At 28.1% G+C, this 22,882-nt stretch overlaps 1 protein-coding gene across 19 annotated transcripts in view; it reads left to right on the top strand.

Annotated features, from left to right (window-relative positions):
• Window positions 1-22,001, top strand: part of LOC129913228 (regulating synaptic membrane exocytosis protein 2) — a 202,312-nt gene extending 180,311 nt beyond the window's left edge. For 14 of the 19 annotated variants that reach the window (XM_055991790.1, XM_055991791.1, XM_055991804.1 and 11 more), the window contains 4 exons: window positions 8,809-8,992; window positions 9,087-9,254; window positions 12,750-12,881; window positions 17,933-22,001. In XM_055991790.1, the coding sequence (XP_055847765.1) occupies window positions 8,809-8,992; window positions 9,087-9,254; window positions 12,750-12,881; window positions 17,933-17,935 (487 nt within the window). In that variant the 3' untranslated portion in view covers window positions 17,936-22,001. Of the gene's footprint in view, window positions 1-2,273; window positions 2,413-8,808; window positions 8,993-9,086; window positions 9,255-12,749; window positions 12,882-17,932 lie in introns of those variants that run through there. The other 5 variants (XM_055991796.1, XM_055991797.1, XM_055991795.1 and 2 more) reach the window with 5 other exon arrangements.
• Window positions 22,002-22,882: the final 881 nt, after the last annotated feature.

Genomic DNA, 22,882 nt, shown 5'->3' on the forward strand with positions numbered 1-22,882 from the left:
AAAAATAAAAAAAAATGTTTACGTTGTTTCAATTTTATTTTGAAGAAGTTTCATGTGAATTTTTTCAACATTAAATCAACGTTGAACATTTTACATTTTACGTTGCGTTTTTTCCCTCAGTGTAGAAGTTTTTTAATTCAAAAAATCGAGATAGCCTAGACGACTCGATGTTTGTTACTTGGTATCCAAACTTTACAACTTTACATTGACTACAAAATCAATGGCCCTGATCTACTTTCATTAATGAACTTGCGTGTACGTAATCGTGAACTAAGGCACTCTCATCTGTTTTATGTCTTTTTTCACAGAGTAAATTATGGAAAAAATGAACGAATTACACATTGTTTAAAACAGGCAAACTCAGTATGTTCTAGACTTTAAAATGTACTTAAGCAGAGAATGCTTTAAAAACAAACTATTTTCAGTAAAGAACTATGGTGAACTAAGTTATGTATCATTTTGTTTGTTAAATATAATTAAGAAAGTTTTAGTTTTAGTTCTGTTTGATGAAGGAAATAAATAAATAATTGAGTGCGTTTAGTCATGTTGGGGTAATTTTCTATTTTATGAATGATCTTTTACTTTGAGATCAAAAACTTTTATTTTTTGTGTATACATATTCCTGTTCTATGCAATGAGAAACATTATACATTCATACATAAAGGTATATATACCTACCTGCACTCCAGAGAAATACAAATCAAAATTGGTATAACTATTTTGAATAGTTAAAGTAGTAACTATTTTAATAGTTAAAATTTACTATTCAATAGTTAATTTGGAGAACACGAGTACTTCCATTGACGTTTAAAATTTCCACAAATAACCGTTTTTTAACTATTTTAAATATAAATCCCGATGAACGAAAAATGAAGAACAGTTATTTATTTGAGCTAATTTAATTTATTTTTAAAAGCCGCACTTAAAAGTAATGGATGTGCAAATAAAAAAAAAGTAGAAGCAATTGCGTAATAATCAACAAGTATCTTGTAATATTAAAATAACCGCGTTTTATTGGTACTCAGTATTTTACTGAGTAAACTGTTTATGCTGGAAGCGTTTTTCTCAAAAAACATTTTGATTTACTTGTACCTTGTTGTTCTACGATCGCGCAATTTATTTTAATATTTAAAAAAAATCCTGCTTTTCACAGCTATTAATAACTAGCAACTTTTGAACTCATACTAACATTATATTTAACTAGAAATTTCCTATAAATTTCCATATAAAAGAAAATCTTACAGAATTATATCTCATTCAAAATAACACAATATTAGCAAAAAAAAACTTAACAAAACAAAACTGGCAAAATCAATTTTGTTTAGCATGAATTTTTTAAATGGTTTACATAAATTTCTTTCTAAGTAAGCACAAGGAATATGTTTGAATTTATCACCCCAACAAAATAATATATACGTTTATATTGCATTTTTACTTTGTTAGAAAATATTAATATTATTATTATTTGTTATAAATAAATTGCATCTTCATATCACTAGACAATAATAAACAATGTTTATCACTCTTTTATATAAAAATCTTTCAAATGAAATTTCCTATTTTTATTCTTGTTTATTAAATTTTATTAAAATTGTACTAAAATTTTCAACAAACAAATTTCTGCAAATAATAGTTTCTTGAAACAGGGAGACATAGACTTAACAGTTGACTTCAAGAAAATCAAGGCACACCTACACACAAAAAAACATAAAACCACAATCATACTATCAATATATCGCAACCCTAATAAAATTCACACAGTTCATATAAAATAACATTCAGAATATAACACAGAAATATTTAATTTTTGTGAGTTTAAAACTTTTTAGCTTAACCTTTGAAACTATAGTTCTTCCTTTTTAAAATATCAAGCAAAATTGTTTTTATCTATGGAAAATTCGTAGCAAAGTGAGTTTTTCGATTTTGTTAAAAAAAATAAAACATAATATCATAATAACTTGTTTTTTTTTATGTTTAACAACTTAAGTTTTTCAGTGGAAATTTCATTGCTTTTTTCAATGTAGATTTTACGTTGTGTTTTCTTATTTTTTATTGTTTGTTTTTTCGTTGGATGTCAATAAAAAAAAAAGAGGAGGCATCATGTCCTGTGTAACCCGGCGATCAGACCCAGAACCAAGAAAATATATAAATAAATCTAAAAAAAAATTAATTTAAATAAAATAAAACACAAAAATCTATCTGTATCTTTAATTGTATAAATCTGTGTCGATGTATACTCCATATATTTGTGCATCCCTTATAATTCTCAACAGACTTGGGTATTCCACCCCAGTATCAACGGACAAGTCGTGGTTCCTCTGGCAGCATTCAGCGGTCAGTTGAAGTGACACCAACATCTTCGTCATATCGAGCTGGAAGCGTACACTCGATATCAAGTTCAGAGGGTTCATCGTAAGTCGCCCAAATAAAAAAAAATGTCTCTATCTCTCTCACACTCTGTCTCTGTTTCTTTCTCTCTATTATAAGACTGTGTTTCTTAAATATGAATATATAAATAAAATACATATATATATATATATATCTTCATATATTATGTATATTTGCATACATATATAACACTGTTATCTTTGTCTTCTAGTTTTTATGTGTGGTTTCAATAATATACAATAAATAAAAAAGTGTTTGTTGTGCCCTTATTCAAGTGTCTATATACTTACTTGATGGCTTAAAATTTTAGTTTTTTTTTTGGTTCTTATATTGATTGTGTAAATACAATTGTTTTATTTTAATAAGGTTCTTGAATGTCATAACTGTGAGTGAGTGTTTAAAAATGCTGCTGTGATTTTTTGCTCTCGGTGTAATTTTTTTGATTTAAATATTAAAAAAAAATTAATTAAATAGATTAGGTCACAATTACCGTTTTGTAATAGAAGGTTGCCAATGATGATGATGTACAATAAAAGGACATAGGTGTCAGATGTAGTTGGATCGCCTCTATCCTCTGAACATCGTGTACAAATTATTTATTGTTGTGTATTTTATTTTTTATTTTATTTTGTATACTTATACATGTACTTATAGTAATTATAATTTTGTTTGATATTTTGTTAATAATTTATAATATTATAATTAATTTGCGAACAATTGGCTATATACTTTATTTTCAGTTTTATTTAAGTGCATATCAGTCAGAATACTTATTTCAACACTATTGAATCAATTCTGCATGGGCGCATGTTTGTTTTCCTTTTATTATTTTAATATTTTTTGGGTAAATAAATGTATAAATATTTACATTTTAATTCATGAAAAAAGTTTTGTATATATATCACCATAACATTAACAGAAAACATTTTCCCATATAGAATAGATTTTTTGCGTTCACATGTTAAGAAGTGGAGTTCTGTTTTCTTCAAATACAAAAACCACTTTCCCGTTGGATAATTATTTTAATAAGTACCTACATATTCAAAGATATAGGTAGAAATAGTTAATTTTATAGAAATCAAAATTGTCCACAATTATTGTTAATGTTAATTACTTAAGAGCGAGAATCGACAATTCCACAAATAATAATTATTTCGTTGGTAGGGGGGTGATTATACCTAATGATTTTAAAATCTAATAGAAAAAATCGATACTATGTAGATATCGATTTTAAACAATTATTACCTATTAATTTGTTTACATCGATGTAAAAATGTTTTTTTTCCACCATACATATTATTTGAAGAAAAGAAAAATTCAACATCAAGGCTAACATTTCCTTACATCAAACAGTACAACAAACAAATTAACTTCAGAATGGTAAAAGAGGAATAAAAACCTTAAAATTACAATATATTTTTAGCATTACCTGCCTGCTAAGGTAGGTACCTACTTGAAAAATCAAATTTTTAACTTTCTTGATATCAAAAATGTCGAAAAAATTGTCTTAAAATAAAATAAAAAAATAAACTGGACTAGAGAAAAAGTTAATCAGTGTTTTCATAAAACTATCAAAACTTATAGACAGCTTACAACCTAAATTGACAAAAAAGTGGGTCCGGCAATTCTGTCTGTCTGTCTGTCTGTCTGTCTGTCTGTCTGTCTGTCTGTCTGTCTGTCTGTCTGTCTGTCTGTCTGTCTGTCTGTCTGTCTGTCTGTCTGTCTGTCTGTCTGTCTGTCTGTCTGTCTGTCTGTCTGTCTGTCTGTCTGTCTGTCTGTCTGTCTGTCTGTCTGTCTGTCTGTCTGTCTGTCTGTCTGTCTGTCTGTCTGTCTGTCTGTCTGTCTGTCTGTCTGTCTGTCTGTCTGTCTGTCTGTCTGTCTGTCTGTCTGTCTGTCTGTCTGTCTGTCTGCCTGTCTGTCTGTCTGTCTGTCTGTCTGTCTGTCTGTCTGTCTGTCTGTCTGTCTGTCTGTCTGTCTGTCTGTCTGTCTGTCTGTCTGTCTGTCTGTCTGTCTGTCTGTCTGTGTGTCTGTCTCTATCTGGAGCTGCAGCCTAAACGAGTGAAGTGATTTTCTTCAAACTTGGTGGTTAGCAGTTTTTGGTGATTCCCTAGAGGGGAAATTGAAATTTTTTTTTTATGACCAAAACTAACGGTACCTGCCATATAACGGAAATAGAAAAGTTAATTTTTTTCAAAAACGGCTCTAACGATTTTGATTAAAATTTTTGTGTGTAGTACACATAATAGCCAACTTTTTAAATAAAAAAAATATTTTTTGTACCGTTATTAACGGTACCTGTCATAGAACGGTTTTTTTCGTTTCTGAATATCTTGTACAACATTAACCCGATTTAAATGAAAATTTTAATACAAAAGTGTGTAAGTAAAGATAATATTAAAATTTTAGAAAATTTTCAAAAAACGCATTTTTGGTTTTTTTAAAAATATTTCAAAATTTTTTTTTGAAAAATCAATTTTTTGAAAACGAATCAATGAAAAATTTTGAAATTTAGTTTTTATGTGTAAATTAATTATTTCTTCAAAATGGCATACCAACTTTTTTTTTGAAAAATGTTAAAAAATTTTTATATATAAAAAATTATTTTTTTAAAAAACCGCTCCTACAATTTTCGAAAATTTTTTTCTAAAAATACCTTTTTATACAAGAAATAAAATGGCATATTTTTTATTTTTTTTAAGATAATTTAAAACGGAGTTTAATTAATTATAAAAACAGATTTAATTTTTTTATACTGCTTATGAAATTTCTTCAAAATATCAAATTTTAAATTTCTTGAATGAAAAGCTTTAACATTATAGTTACTTTAAGCATAAGAGCAAGTACGTGCGACCCCAGTCGTGCAATTTATTTTTTTTTTCGTTTTGAAGTTATACTTTTTTTGCGGCGTTGCGTTGGAGTATGAAAATTTTACTTTTTGAAAGGAAATGTCAAAGAGATTAGCAAGTAGCACAATCTAGGGCTCATATATACATATATATAAATATATACATATATTGGAAAACAGTTGTGTTATGGTATGAGCCTACTAAGTGTATTTTGAATGGCGTTTACATTTGTACACCCATTCTTTTTTGTAAGTAGTTACACTTCCTGAATTCGAAAATTAACATTGACACATATCATCATCAAATGAAAAATTATGTTTTTTTAGGTCAATGTTTTCAAATATTGGATAAACTTCTAAGCTAAAATCCAAAGAATCAGTTTAATACCCCTTGGCTCCCAATTTCCAGACGTTGTGTTTGTAAAAAATGTTTATGTTAGTTTATTGCATACCTATTAAAAATTTAATTTGTTTTAAAACCTGATTGTAGTTTCGAACACTAAAATATTTCATTTCGTTTCGATATGAAGAAAATTTATAGTATTATTGTACCTATTGTAAATTGGATGCAATAATTCACAAATTGTACATCAAATGTTAGTGAGTTCGACTTCAATTCGTTGTGCACAAATACAAATGATATCGGATTCCAATATCGCCTTGGAACCGCCTTGATGGAATCTCTTCCCATCACTATGGCTCGAATCATATCAGATGAACTACTATCTTGTGTTTGTTATCACTCATGTTAAAATTTCTACTACAAATATCATAACTTCTGCTTAGGAAAATTCCGTATAATTGGAAAATACAAAATTTTTTAATAGCGCACTTAATTTTAACAGGTGACTTATTGGTTACCCTATTCTTAAAATTATGGTTCTCTAGGAGAATTCATAGAGCTGGATATAAATGTAGGCATGCATAAATGATCCATTTTTTTTATTCAAAAACTCTCAAAATCTAAACAATGTACCTACCTATGTTCAAAGAATTTTTTGTGCGTACATAAAAGATAAAACTGAAACAAGATATTGTTTTAATATTGTGTCTACGTCTATTCAGTTCATTTGAGAATATCAACACAAACGAATACTTAATCATTGATTTAAAAAAAAATAAAAATTGAAAACTACCTAATATAGATTCAGAATTTCGTGTCCAAAACTAAGTTACCTTTGTTTCGATGACTGCTCGTCAAATAAGCACTTGCGGAAGTGAGCTTTTTTTCTCTACAATCTCCACCATCTTAAAGATGTCTCAAACATTTTCAATCGGTTTCAAGTCGGATCATTGTTACGGCTAAAATAGGAGTACCTACCTATTGTTTGTCCCCCTGTTTTACCAGCTTTCAAAAATGTATGGGACCATAACTTTTTCGAAGAGCCAACGCAGAGTCACTTCTTTCTGCGCATATGGAACTGACTAGCAATTATCGATAAATGCTTTGATTTGATGTAATGTAATGGGCTACAGTCTGCAGCTCAAAAAGCCGCAAACAATCACCGATATTCCGCAGTGTTTCACCGTAGGGAGCATATTTGTTGTTTTCAAAAGTATCCCTTTTGACTTTCATTTCCCAATCAGAATAAAACAATTAAAACTTGATTGTTTGCAAGAGTTTTAGTTAACATTTACAACAAAAAAATACAATACAAAAATCACATTTTTCAATTTTGCAATCGATTAGTTGATACGATTTTTTGCAAACTCAACAGTAATTAATATTTTAACTTCAAAATTCAAAATTTTAGAGCGGAATTCAGAGTCGTTACTCAAGTAAAAATTTTACTCAAGTGAACATTTGGTCTTGCGTTTGGTCCACTTCAGCTACTGATTATGTTAAGAAAACCTATAGGTGTCTTTACTTTAGCTAATGAATTCCAACTGAGGAAATTTTGAAGTAAATACTTGAGCAAAAACTCAGAAAATTCATCTCAGACTTGTGCTTGAGAAAAATTTTTACTTGAGTAACGACTCTGAATTCCGCTCAAAGTTCAAAATATTTCTTAACATAAGAATGGTTTTTTTTCGGGCGAAAAAACATATTATATACGAGTTTATACCAAATCCTTTACCCTTCCATGCAATTAATTAATGCAATGCACAAAGCCAACAAGAAAAAATTAAAAACAACTTTGTCTTTAACATCGAGAATTGAAATTCTTGAATCCACGGAGGAAATTAAATTTCACATTATTTTTTCAATTAAAAAAAAATTCAATTAAAGATTATTAAATAGTTTGATTGATATGTAAAGGACGTAGAAAAAATATTAAAGAATTAATGTCGTCTTGGCTCTCCGGAAGAGTCCGGAATCCTTCAGAAGCCTTCTGAAAGTGATAACGAAGAAAAAAATAACAAAAATAATAAAAATTATTTAAATTATTTCTATTTTAAGTGGAGCGAAAGTGTTTTATTGGCATGAATTTGAGAGACAGAACGCTTCCCGGAATAAAAATTCTCTTCTTGATTTCAAAACAGAATTCACTCAAAATCACTAATATATAAATAATTAAACGTCAAACCAAATTTCCTAGTCGAAAAGTAAAACAATTTTATTTGATTATTCAACAATACAGATATAAAATTTCAAAATAGAGTGGAAGTGTTTTATTGGATTTCAGAATCCTTGAGTGAAACCAAACGGCATAATGTGATTCTGTTTTGTGAAATAAAATTTTATTCTATGAAAATTACCAGTTTTTCATACTCTCTGGAGCATTTCTTAGCTTGCGCATTTATGAATGTGTCCACTTTTCGAAACCAACAGGAGTCCGTTGCTGGTACCTTTTCACGTGATGAAAGAAATTTTATATTCCGAATTCTCAAAAAGCAACGCTGATGGAGCATGAACTATGATAATACTCATACCATTCACTTCGAATTTTTAAAATATTTTTCGGCTTTCAATTTGCAAGAGCAAGATTTTTCAAAACATCTTGCATTTTATTTGTTTCATTACGAGAGATTTTGAATTTCAGTCAGCCTTACCGCTTTCATTAAAGCTTATAGTATCAATTATATATCTTATGTAGGTATATTTCATGCATGAGTACCTATAAAGATCAACCTTATGCACGTTTTCTTTTTCAAAATTTTTTTAAAACATTTCAATACAATAAAAAGATTAACATTTAACACTTCACACATTTTCACTTTTCAAAACATCAAAACTTTGCTAACTAAACCTGTACCTATACACAATCACTTACAAAACTACTTCAATTAGCTATGCACATTTATTTTCAAAATACTTTCTTGATAAAAAATATGCATGTTTATATTGAAATCTCGACTTTCAAATAGAGTATATACTAATTAAAAAAAGGCATCAAAGTTATGCAACAATAAATATACAACAAAATGTCTGTCTCTATATCTCCCTGTAATGAGGACAAAAACAATAAAAATTAAATTCTATTAATTTTCAATTTAATTTGTATTCGTTTCTAGTGAATATTTATTTAGTTATTTTTTATTTTCAAACATCTGTAAACTAATATTTTTCTTCAATTATTTACTTTTCACTTACTCTTCAAAATACACTTAAAAAATCAACTCGATGATCCTAGTAGATGGTCACCCTCGTTACGTATGAACGATGGTCAGTTATCTGAATTCATTGACGGACTAGGGCCAGGACAGTTAGTTGGTCGACAAGTCCTTGGTGCACCATCACTTGGTGATATCCAACTTTCAATGTGTCATCAGAAGGGTTTCCTTGAAGTTGAAGTCATACGAGCTAGAGGATTACAAGTATGTGATGAATATTATTTTTTTTAGAATTAATATGAAATTTTAAATAAATATATTTTATAACTTGATAATATTTTTTATTAATTAATTTCAGCAAAAGCCTGGTTCAAAAATGCTACCTGCGCCATATGTCAAAGTGTACTTGGTTTCGGGTAAAAAGTGCATAGACAAATCGAAAACATCAACAGCCCGACGTACCCTTGATCCATTATACCAACAACAACTTGTATTTAAGGAACCTTTTAGTGGTTGCATACTTCAGGTAAATACACAAGTTTATTTATAACGTTTTTAAATAGGCTGTGTTGTAACAATTTTCGAATGAATAAGAAAATTGGGCTTTTGAATCTAAAGTTTTGGATTTTTTTAAATAAAATTATTAAAAACAAAAAAAAATGTTTAAAAATGTCTTAAAATGAACCAAATGTCTGTTTAATTGACAAAAAGTAATACATGTGTATCAGATGGACGGAGGGACTATGAGACTACGCATTAATTTGAATTCTTTTTCGCCATTTCAAACAGGCGGGTGAGCTTGGCAGGGATGCCAAAAGTAGACTTGCCTCGTCTCTTTAGGCACAGACATACGCCGCCACCGCCTTGAAATCGATGAAAATATGATGGGTTTCTTTAACTAACTAACTAACTAACTAACTAACTAACTAACTAACTAACTAACTAACTAACTAACTAACTAACTAACTAACTAACTAACTAACTAACTAACAAACAATGTAATAAAATTTTGGAACTAAAATTGGACCCACCTCCACTTATCGTATCGAACTGAAACTTTGTACATATATGAAGTTCGGATGACAACACAATATTTTGACGGTCCGGACCCTAGAGAGGGGCATTGGGGGGTCGAAACATATGATAAGACTAAAAAGCAACAAATAAAATAGTTTAAAAAACTAAAAATACGCTTCTATCACGCACTAAAAACTATAAAATAATTTAATTGACTTATTGGAAATTGTTAGATCAAAAAGCGTAGAGCGCATTTTTGTTGCTTGTACGTTTATAAAGTTTAAACAAAGCGCTCGACGCTATTTGATCTAACCATTTCCAATAAGTCAATTAAATTATTTTATAGTTTTAAGTGCGTTATAGTTTTTAGTGCGTGATAAAAGCGTATTTCTAGTTTCTTAAACTATATATTTTATTCTATGTATGTATATATTTATGATTTTTTACTTGCTCTTTACCATAGGCAAATTTTGAAATCGCCAAAATTCGAACTGCCATGCAACCGATATTTTTTTAATTAAGAAAAAAAAAATTTTTGGACTTACAAAATATATTTTTTTTTTGAAAATTTGTATTTATAATTAAAAAAAAAAACAATAATTTTGTACATTTTGTTTCGAACAATTTTTTGTAATTAAATTGAATACTTGGTTTTGAGTTTAAGACCAGCCTAAAAGATGTTTTTGTATGTACTTTTAAAAACAAAATGTATGTTTTAAATGAAATTTATAAAATTAAATTGAAAATATAACATAAAGCCTAGTACGCAGATCGAGCTAATTGTTTTTACACTTTTTTTCCGTGTGCCAAATTATGACAGATACAAAACGTGCAGTTCGTGATTTTTTAACTGGAGCTGCGCACAACTGATGTGCTGAAGTTGGTAAAAAATCTTAGATCGGCATAATTTTAGAAAGATTTTTGTATGGGAGCTTAAATTAAGCTCGATCTGTGTTGTAGGCCTAAGGAACAAAAATTTATATCAATAGTAGGTAGATAAGAAAAATTCAAGGGGTTATTCTTGGATATATTTAAAAAAAAAAATTTCTATAGCTCTATCTACCACTGATATCACTTTTTGTTAAAACTGTGCTATCTATAAGGCGCATTACTCCTTGAGGGGGTGTTACCCATTCGGGGCTATTCTACCCTTAGTTTAAAAATTACGGAAGCATTATTTTGTATTCACCTCAAAAACCACAAAAAATAAGGTTAGCCCAGGCTATCCACCATTTATTTATATGGTTTATTTGAGAAAGGTTTAAAAAGTACCATTCGTGTACTGAAAAAGAAATCATATCACACACCGTTTTCTATTTGCTGTACTTTTGGAAAAATTTTACTAAACATGTAGCTTTTCTAGGTGCTCATATGACAAACAAATTTTTACACTTAAAAAAATATTTGTATCTTGTGCTCACATGGCAAACAAAAAAATCAAGCTTCTTAACAGGAATGTTATAGAGACATACTTACATTCAATCAAGCATGAATTCTTAGTCAAATAACTAACATTTGAGGCCCAGTGCCCACACCAGTGGATTTAATTTTTCCAAATTATAAATTAAAAAAAGGTCACTGTGGTGTATGCGTACTATTTTTTTTTTTTTACTGAAACGTTAGTGAAGCGTAGTTGGCCTTTGTAACCAACTACAGTTGGGGTGACGAAAATAAATGGTGGTTTAGCCTGGGCTTATCTTGGGCAAACGAACCACAGTGATAAATCAACTATTTTTGCATTGAACAAAACTAAATTTTTTTTTGTCGTTTTTGAGGTAAATAAAAATTAATGGTTATTTCATTTTTAAACTAAGGGTAGGATAGCGAAAATAAAAGTTGGGCTAGCAAACTAACGATTTTTCACAGGAAAGAAATCATGATCATAATAGTGCAAATAACATTATTGCACCGAATAAAAAAAAATTATGTCTTGTGATTTTGAGGTGAAAAAAACTCCGTTATAGTTTTAGAACTAACGGTGAGCTAAAGAAACGTGGTCTATCCTGGGCTAACCTTGGGCAATCAAACCATTTAGATTTGAAAAAAAAAGATAAAAATAGCATTTGGGGATGCTAACTTCACATATCCTGCCTCTTAAGGCCGTGTTTGAATTGGGTCAAATATGTAGACGAGGATAAATTTTGGCACTTTAGAGGTGAAAAGATAAATTTTTAGCCGTCAAAAATAAATCCTGCTCTGGGAGCAGATTAAACTTTTAACTTCAGAGGATACATTTTTGAGAGAAGGTTTTGTGAACTTTTTTAACAACAAGAGTTGAAAATAAAGAAACAAAATTGAGAAAGTAATCCAACATTATGAGTATATATTGATTATTTTTTTTTAACATATTTTACTTCATTGATGATGGAAAAAATTGGTAATGAGTTTTTTACACATCAAGAATTTATCCCAATTCACACAGCTAAAGGGCACGTTAATTTTTTACAGCTGAAAATTTATCTTTTCACCTAAACTGTGTCAAAAATGTATACTCGGCTAAGTATACTTTAAACCCAATTCACACAATTTTTGTTTGTTAAGCTCATTGGTAGCTCCGGTTCTTCTCTGGAGTGCGCGCCGCTTTGTTACCTTGTAATATATATGTAGGTACATGTGCTTTCCGGCGTTCATCATCAAACCAGTGATTTCAATGAGGTGGCACGTCAGAGGTGTCATCTCTAATGGCTTCTTAACAATGTTGCTTCACTGGTTCTTTATAATTGCCACTGTAAGCTTAGGATTTTTTAGGAGAATATTTGAGCTGAAATCGGAAATAGACCAGGACAATTTCAGGATTTTTGGTAGGTATTTGTTCGTTGTTTTTTTTAGGGAGCTCGTAGAAATCCATTCTCCTCCGGGGAGGCACTTCTAATAACAAAACACGTAGAAACATACAAAAGTTATCAATATTGCTTTTTGTTAAACTTCTGTTTTTTGTTTGTCAATATTGCAAAAAATTTTACCTTGTATCTTTAAAATAAATTTCATTTTGTTTTTTCTTCAGGTAACCGTGTGGGGTGATTATGGACGTATTGAAAAAAAGGTCTTCATGGGTGTGGCACAAATAATGCTCGACGATTTGAATTTATCAAACATCGTGATTGGCTGGTACAAACTCTTCGGAACAACGTCACTGGTCAGTTGTCCTACAAATTTAAGTTTATCTAGACGCTCATCACTAGCATCTCTTGATTCACTTAAATTATAAAAATACTAAAAAAAAGTTTATCCGTTACGATTTAATCACACGTAGAGTTTAAATCATCACGCCTTCTTATGGAGAAAATACAAAACAAAATGAGACATTCACATTCTTCAGTAGAATATCAACAAAAAAATACAAAATTATCAAATCTCTTATGTTTTTGTTTTTAGTTATCTTTTATGTTGTACTTACATTTTCACCTGTTGAAATCATAGTTAATAGAATTTCAAAGTCTTTTAGAAAATGCACCACACACAAATAATAAACAAAAAAAAAATTCTAATTTTAATTGGCCAATCAACAAAAAAAACTTAAGAAAACAATGAGAAAATATTTGTGATCTTGCTTCCGTTCGCTACAGCTACACACTTAATAAAAAAAGAGTTATTCTAAAAAGTGATCCTATAAAAAAAAAAAACAGAAAAACTAAATATTTACATATACATTTCATACATAAAATATATATTTACAAGACTATTAAAAAGCCAAAATATGAGAAAATCAAAATAAAATATATTATAATAAGACTTAACTCGAAAGCTTCAGTTGCAAATACTATTAGAAAAAGTATATATATATATTTATGAGTTCTTGACTTAAATTATGGATGAAGCTTTTACAATACGAAAATTCCGAATTCCTTTAACGCACTGAAAACAAAACAAAAAAAAAAGCAAAAATCTTTAACTATTCTAATCAACCTATCATAACTATTAACTATTACTCATCGACCGGCTTTACATTCAGCATTAGTTTATGGGTATGTCCTGGTCTATAATGCATGTTTTCTAAAAAAAATAATAAAGTAGTTTGGCGTCAACCTAATGGTGTTCTATTTTCATTCTTTCTTAATTTGCCTTGCATTTCATTTCATTTTTCATATAATTTTTTTAACTTTGTACACCAAAAATTATTATAGTGTAAATAATACAACCTTATACTCGTATTAATGTAATACTGCTAGATTTATTTATTTCAAACACAATATTTTTAACCATTGCAAAGTGACGACTTTTTTGAATAATTAAGTTTAAATGAATTAATTTTACATTTATAGGGACGATCCAAGGCCAATATAGTGTTGACTGATGACTTAATCTTCGATTTAGAACAATCTCAAAGCGATCAAGTCTAAGTACAGTTCGGCGTGTGTTTTTATTCGAACACAACGAAAATTTTCTTTATACCAACTATGAATTTTAATATTTTTGCGGCTTAGCCTTGAATACTCTCCTTTTATTCCTTGAATAAATACAGTACAGTACCTACTTTTGAAATGATTAATAATATATTGCAAAAAGCAGCGCTACTTTGAACTCTTTTTTATTTTTGTCTATTTTTTTTTTTTTTTTTTCAAATAGTTTCCGCTGTAATGAGCTTTTGAGCTTCATTTTAATAATAAATAATTGCAGCAGCATTTTTATTCTGATCTTGCTTTCAGCAGATTTTTTTGTCTTGTACTTGTATCGTAGTGAAAGTACTCCTTTTAAGTTCTAAAACTGCATATAGAATCAGAGATATAATTTGGCATTGGCAACAATTAGTACAATTCCTAAACCATCTGATACAGTTAAGTTTCAGAAATTGAAATTTTAAATCAAAATTGAAACTAAGTGAAATTGATTTTAGGTCCATTTTCTTCACTCGGAGTTGAACAAAACTTGAGAATTTCTATATTTAAAATTCTCAAGTTATGTTCAACTCCGAGTGAAGAAAATGGACCTTAGTGTTCTAGATTAAGATATATTAGGTTAAAATCGCAGTCAGGTGGAAACAGCATTGACATCTCCTTTGTCCAAAATTATGCCTCACTTGAAAAAAATTATGCAAACTATACTAATTCTGTCGATTTGCAAATATTTCAGGTCTAGTTATGACAGTGATCAGTGAAAATACATCTGCAAAAATTGATTCAAGAGGCCACTAGACAAATGTTCGAACTCAGATTCGAAGATTTGTGTTTTCGAAAAAAAACGAAAATGAAAAACAATATGTTTAAACTTCGAGCAGACATCATTCAAACATCATTTCATTGGTAGAGTGTAGAAATACAAGAAAAAAAGAAGAAGAAAGAAAGAGGCAAACGCACATAGCGCACAAAGTCATAATACAAATTGCAGATATAATTTTTCGGTATATCAAAAACTGCAAAAAGTTTGACATTGAAAATAAAAGTTAAAAAAAATCATATTAATTTTTTTTTATTTAAAATTAAAAGAAAATTAGCACCGCAAGGAGTTCGAGGGTCAGAATAGTTTCATAATAATTTAGTGAAAAAGTCATTTTTTAGGTATCTTAAAAAATGACTTTTTCAGTTTCGCTCTATTTAATATAATTTAATAAATCTCCAGTCCTTTTACTTTTCGATATACATCAAGAGGCACGGTAGTGCCCAGCCAAGTTCTCTAGCAACTTTGGCACTACACCCTTATTTACAGAAAACAACTCAGGCCATTTTCGACCCCCTCTAGCTTCCACACCAAAGATGCTAGATATTTCAAACTCGCTACATTTATTAAGCTTGTCAAAACCAAACTCCTCACAAAATTTCAGCTTTTTACGATGAGTAGTTTCTGAGATATAGGGCTTCAAAAATCGCAAAAACCGTAACTGACTGACTGACTGACTGACTCACTCACTCACTCACTGACAGATCATCAAAATTATGGAGAACTTCCCGTAAACGTAGAAACTTGAAATTTTACACGGTGATAGGGCATGTGGTGTATACAAAGGGAAAAATCGCCCATTTCCGCTGAATTTTTATCAAATATTATAGAGTACACTCGGAGTTGAACAAAACTTGAGAATTTCTATATTTAAAATTCTCAAGTTATGTTCAACTCCGAGTGAAGAAAATGGACCTTAGTGTTCTAGATTAAGATATATTAGGTTAAAATCGCAGTCAGGTGGAAACAGCATTGACATCTCCTTTGTCCAAAATTATGCCTCACTTGAAAAAAATTATGCAAACTATACTAATTCTGTCGATTTGCAAATATTTCAGGTCTAGTTATGACAGTGATCAGTGAAAATACGTCTGCAAAAATTGATTCAAGAGGCCACTAGACAAATGTTCGAACTCAGATTCGAAGATTTGTGTTTTCGAAAAAAACGAAAATGAAAAAACTCCTACTTAACAATATGTTTAAACTTCGAACAGACATCATTCAAACATCATTTCATTGGTAGAGTGTAGAAATACAAGAAAAAAAGAAGAAGAAAGAAAGAGGCAAACGCACATAGCGCACAAAGTCATAATACAAATTGCAGATATAATTTTTCGGTATATCAAAAACTGCAAAAAGTTTGACATTGAAAATAAAAGTTAAAAAAAATCATATTAATTTTTTTTTATTTAAAATTAAAAGAAAATTAGCACCGCAAGGAGTTCGAGGGTCAGAATAGTTTCATAATAATTTAGTGAAAAAGTCATTTTTTAGGTATCTTAAAAAATGACTTTTTCAGTTTCGCTCTATTTAATATAATTTAATAAATCTCCAGTCCTTTTACTTTTCGATATACATCAAGGGGCACGGTAGTGCCCAGCCAAGTTCTCTAGCAACTTTGGCACTACACCCTTATTTACAGAAAACAACTCAGGCCATTTTCGACCCCCTCTAGCTTCCACACCAAAGATGCTAGATATTTCAAACTCGCTACATTTATTGAGCTTGTCAAAACCAAACTCCTCACAAAATTTCAGCTTTTTACGATGAGTAGTTTCTGAGATATAGGGCTTCAAAAATCGCAAAAACCGTAACTGACTGACTGACTGACTCACTCACTCACTCACTCACTGACAGATCATCAAAATTATGGAGAACTTCCCGTAAACGTAGAAACTTGAAATTTTACACGGTGATAGGGCATGTGGTGTATACAAAGGGAAAAATCGCCCATTTCCGCTGAATTTTTATCAAATATTATAGAGTACTTCTGACTATCGTAGAATCTTGAAATTTGGTAGAATGGTAGAGCTGGTAGTTTATACAAAGGAAAAAAATTAAAATTTGAGAATTTCAGCCAAGGGGCGTGGCAACCGCCCATTTCCGATGAATTTTCATTAAATATAATAAAGCACTTCTGATTATCGTAGAATCTTGAAATTTGGTAGAATGGTAGAGATGGTAGTTTATACAAAGGAAAAAATTTAAAGTTTGAGAATTTCAGCCAGGGGGGCTTGGCAACCGCCCATTTTCACTACAAAAAGTAGTGAAATCACAACAAAAACATTACTGTTAAAAAAGGAGCCAAGTTCTCCTATGTTGAAATTATGCTGGCACAAAAAGTACTGAGATGTAAAAGTGTACCAAGTTCTAAAGTTTGGGTTCAAATTCGTATCAATAAAATTTTGATTGTTTACTTGGCAATTTTTGAAATAACTTTAAAAATCGGTAATTAAAAGAAAAATTGTCAAGAGAACAATCAAAATTTTATTGATACGAATTTGAACCCAAACTTTAGAACTTGGTACACTTTTACATCTCAGTACTTTTTGTGCCAGCATAATTTCAACATAGGAGAACTTGGCTCCTTTTTTAACAGTAATGTTTTTGTTGTGATATACATAACATAGAAGTATTAAAATCCATTCAAACTGTAACATAATGTTTACAAAATTCAATTAGGTAATTAAGAAATGTTAGCACAAAATGAACTCACTAATCTTAAGAATTAATTTTTTTCCATGATCCATTTATTTTCTTCTGATTCTTAACCGCAATAATATCCATAGGTAACCATCACCGAGAACTCAATATAAAACGCTTAAACAAAAATTTGCAATACTGCCTGCTTTTATAAAACAAAATTTAAGCAGCAAAGTTAAATGTTCTGACAATGCTCAAAGCAAGCTTAAACTATTAATAAATAAGTCGTCATTTTGCTTATTTTTAAAATTATTTACAAAAAAAAACATACATATGTATTACTCTTTAATTTTAATCAATCGCATTTTAAATACAAATAAATTTTTCCAGTAATCCAAAGAGCAATAAGACGACATGGATAAACATCTAGCAGGACAAAAAGTAAATGCAAAAATAAAACTTAGCATGTAAAAATAGCATGTTTTGCTCTACAAAATAAAACAAAACCTCAACAAAAAGAGATACAAAATTTCTTTTTTTACACAAAAAATTAAAAAAAAAAAAACAAGTCAAGAAAAGAGTCTTACTTTTGTGTAAATATCAATAAAAGAAATGCATTTATTCGCATGGAAAAATGGGATCCCAGAAGTCAATACATGCAGCCACAAAAACTAAACAAAAAAACAAAACAAAACAAGGAAACAAACATACTTCTGTTTTGGTTTAAGGTAGAAAGTAAAATTTTCTATATGTAATAAATAATAATAACAATATAAATTATAAAAAGAAGAAAAAAAAGACCAGTAAAATACTATAGTGTTTTTTTTTTGTATTAAAAAAATTGTAAATAATAAATTTAAGCCTATTAATTTATTTCGCGAATTATAAAATAAAATCCTGATACGCCTATCAGAGTTAGTAGACAGCTACTATTAAAAAACAATTAATGAGAGCAAAAAAAAACGACATCCAAGTATACCTATAAATTTATTTAAAATATTTCAATATTAAAATAAAACAAAAGAAATAATTCTATATTACAAAACATAAAAAAAAATAATAATTTTCATATAAGTAAGACATCGAGCCTTCCGACAAAAAATTAAATGGATAGAAATGAGAATTTAAAATTTTAACAGAAAAAAAGTATTAAACTAAAATTACTATATAAATAAATGTTTTGTAATACAAAACAAATAGAAATGCGACTGCCAGTCTGCGAGATTTTTTTTATACACAAAAAATATATAGGTATGTATACTCTTAAATTGTTTTAATTTATTTTAAATTACATTATCAAATTTTTTATACATTTCTTTCATAAATACCTTAATATAAAAATTGAATATTTTTGATTATAACAATAAATTAAACGTATGTTCGAATGATTTAACAGAAAAAATCATCAGCCAAAATAAATTTCAGAGAATTTTTTGTTAAATTAATAAAATTATGAAAAAAAGAAAAAAAAAATGTTGATTTATATACTATATATATGTATATATTCTTCTTCTTCTGCCTGATAATGCAAACAAAAAATTCATAGGATGATAATGATTTTGGAAAATCTGATATAATTTTTTTATATTTATATTTAAGAAAATAGAATTTTTAAAACATCAGTTAAACTAAAAAAAAGTACCTTACATAGAATGAGCTGTAAAAATGATACCTGCTTGAGATGAATTAAACAAAATATTATTGCATGAAGAGTTATTACACTTTTGCAAACAACAAACAAATATAGGTATTTATACATAATATTATAATTTATTGTTGTTTTAATAACAAAAATACAAATTTTATCTTTATTTACAAAATATTCAAAACTTTTCCTTTTTTTCGGGCAAAATAGGCAGATGTTGAATTATTTGTTTGGAAAATATTTCGAAACTTCTTTTATCATTTTTTTAATTTCTTGACCTTTGAAATTTAATTTTCTGTATGCTTAATGAAATTTTATTTAGCTTTATTTTAATGTTTACTTGTGACGTCAAATTAAAGTTCAAGATTTTGGTAAAACTTAGAGATATCTATCTGTATCCGTACCTAGAAAAAGTTTATAAGATTATATCAGATATGTAACTCTGCACCTGTGATTTTTTTTAACGTTGTGTTTTATGTTAATTAACTAAAAATTCGAAGTTGCATAAATTTAGTGATACAAACTTGGAGTTCTAAGTCTCATTTAATTGGAAAATGGTTCTAGCGCTTTTGAAAAACCAAACTTTTGTGGGTCCTGTGGGTGGAATAATTTCCTTCAAAAATCTCCTCCCCTCTCCTTTTTCATTTCCAACTCTATTGTTAACTACTTATACAGACTTCTATGAAATTTGGTATACAGAACATTCAAAAGCGGATTGATTTGATTTTTCAAAATGAATGAATATCTATTTAATTTTCAGGTTTTTCTTTTTTTTATTCCTTTAGAATATTAAAATAACAGTTGTTTTTTTTTTTTTCAAAATTGTGAAGCTGTTTCTTTTAAGACGGTTCAAGAATAAAATCAAACTTTCATGAACTCCTCATATACTCATATAAAACTCCATAAATAAGTTTGGTTTGAATGCAAGTGCTGACAAATTTACCAATTGAGGTGAACAAAAATTCAGAAAACAAATTAATATTAATAATTTCGAAAGATGCATATAAGACAGTATATTTGAAATGGTTTATCAGACAAAAAATCCAAGGGTTACCTACATAAATTTTATTGTAAGAAACAATAAAACAAATTCTGTATTTCTTGTCAGATAATAATCAAATGTAGTAGCCCAAATTCCGATTAAAAACTCAACTTAAAGTTGCATTGAGCTTCATACGATGATAAGGTTATAACTATTTTTGGCATTTCACTGCCTTTTCTTGATGTGAAAACAAAACATCTCATGAGTTGTTAGAAGCGCTCTTTGATTAAAGTCATGACAATAAGAAATTTTGAAAGTTATTAATCTAGACATAGCATTCCCAATAGCGTCAATTTTTTTTATTCTTAGATAACTTTCCTTACATTCTTTGAAATCGGTATTTCTTATAAAATTTTGAAAGGAATATCTTTTATAGGTTTCGAAATATCTCTCAAACAAATACTATTTTATAATCTTAAAACAAAAAACTTTTAATTTTAGCTTAGAAAACTAAAAAAAATAACAAATCTTTTTGCGACACTAGTAACAGTACACTTGTTTGTAAATATCTTGATATCAACTTAACAAAAACGTAATATCATAAAACATAATTCAAACACATATAATTTAACTTTAAGAAAGTTAAGCTTAACCTGCTGTAAATATTAAATAAAATATAGTCGAACATTTAAAATTAATACAAAAATATAATAAAACTCTGTAAAAAGATACCAAAGAAAGTTTGTACCAAATCGGAGAAAAATTTGATAAATAAAATATGTTATTTTAAGAAATCCGCAAAAATTAAACTAAAAAAACTCACATGCCTACACAAAAATTAGAATATTTATTACTATAAATTTTAAAATAAATAAATAAATATATCAAAGTAAAAACAAATTTTTAAATGACGGAAAAGCTTTGTAAACTATAAGATTTTTATAATTTGTATAATTTTATTCCTAATTTATATATATAAATATTTCTATAAAAATATTGTTAAATTGTCAGTCAGCAAATAAATTTATTAACAAATTTTCTTAAATAAACAAAAAGCAAAAAAAAAAATTAATTAAAATGCAAATTTTGTTTTATGGATTTAATTATTATTAAATAAAAAAAAATATTATTATAAGATAACTTTGCCAGATTAAAAATTTTCTAATTAAAAAAAAAAACAACAACAAGAGTTCATTAAATTGCAATTTCTCTATAATAACAACAGAACAAAACAAAACCAATAAAAATATTAAAATTAAAGCATTTAATGAAAATGAAAACAATATCTATTGTATTACTAATAAAAAAAAAACTTTTTTACAGCTTTTCAAGAATAATTTTTGAATCTAAAATATAAACTCAAAAACACTACAACAGAACAAACGAAAAAAAGAATTTATTTGAAATTTCATATAGAAGAATTAACTGTTTTGTATTTAATTTAGTTAATCAAAAAAATGGGTTGGAACTTCATCTTTGGTATGCTACCAGGGTTCACTTTTGTTTATTATTAGTATTTTATTTAACTTTTTTTTTTCAAAGGATCTATTCAATTAAAAAAAAAAAAACAAAACATATTTTGAACTAGTAGTTATAAAAACAGCAAAGTAGATTTTTTATATGAAATTTCATTAAAAATTAAAATTCAAAACCAAGCTCTTTTCCTCATAGAGAAATTACAAAACTAAAAATAAAAAAAAAGTTATATACATAAGTAACTTTTTGAAGCAAAATAAGAACACATTCAAAAAAGCAAAATTGTGTTCTTCCAGAAAAAATACACACACACAAAACGTGAATTATTATTATTATTAATATTTCATAAACAAATGGATAAATTATTATTATATTTAACGAAAAAAAAAATTAAATTAAAAAAAAATGAGCAAATATAAATCTTTACACCGCTAAAGATTATTATTATTATTATTCTTATAATTATTATTATTATTATGATTATTATTAATTAAAGATAACATACAAAAATGGAACAAAAATTATTTAAACATTAAATTAAAAAAAGATAAAAAAATTAACAAAAAATGAAAAAAAAAAAATAATGTTAATATTATGTATTTTAATATCTCGACATTAATCGAACGTCGAGAATCGACAATAAACTGTGAAATATATTAAAAACTTGATTTGCAATTTGTTGTTTCATTTGCTTTTAAATATAAAGAAAACTTATGTGCTCAAAATGAGGTAAGGCATCAAGGGCCCGAGATGTAAGTTGAGCTGCCGACCGTGGCTTTGTAGTTCGCTTTCTTTTTTTGAATTAAATGTTTGGGTTTTTTTTTTTCATTTTTGTTAATCTTATTAAAAAGTTCTATTGAAAACAGATTGGGTAATTCCACGCTAGTTGACCACTAATAGGCGAAAAATGAAAGTATAAGAGATAAGATCTAAATCTAAAAACTTAAAAAAATGAGTTTTTGAGTAAAGGATGGTAAATATTAACGCTCTAAAAGTTTTCAAATCAAGCATTATTTTAAAAACCCTATATTAAACCGTATTGCCGGTGGATGCTCAATTTTATCCAAAATTTAAAAATTATCCTACTGAATTCTTTATTGTCAAATCCCAGATAAGTATTCAAGGAATAATTTCTCTAAAGTTTTGGCTCTACAGAACATACGTAAATAATTCTTAACGTATTGCCATTGAATAATTACAAATATAAGTGACACGGACACCATAGATTACTTACTCA

This window comes from Episyrphus balteatus, chromosome 3 (genome assembly GCF_945859705.1).
Source record: "Episyrphus balteatus chromosome 3, idEpiBalt1.1, whole genome shotgun sequence".
Lineage (NCBI taxonomy): Eukaryota > Metazoa > Arthropoda > Insecta > Diptera > Syrphidae > Episyrphus > Episyrphus balteatus.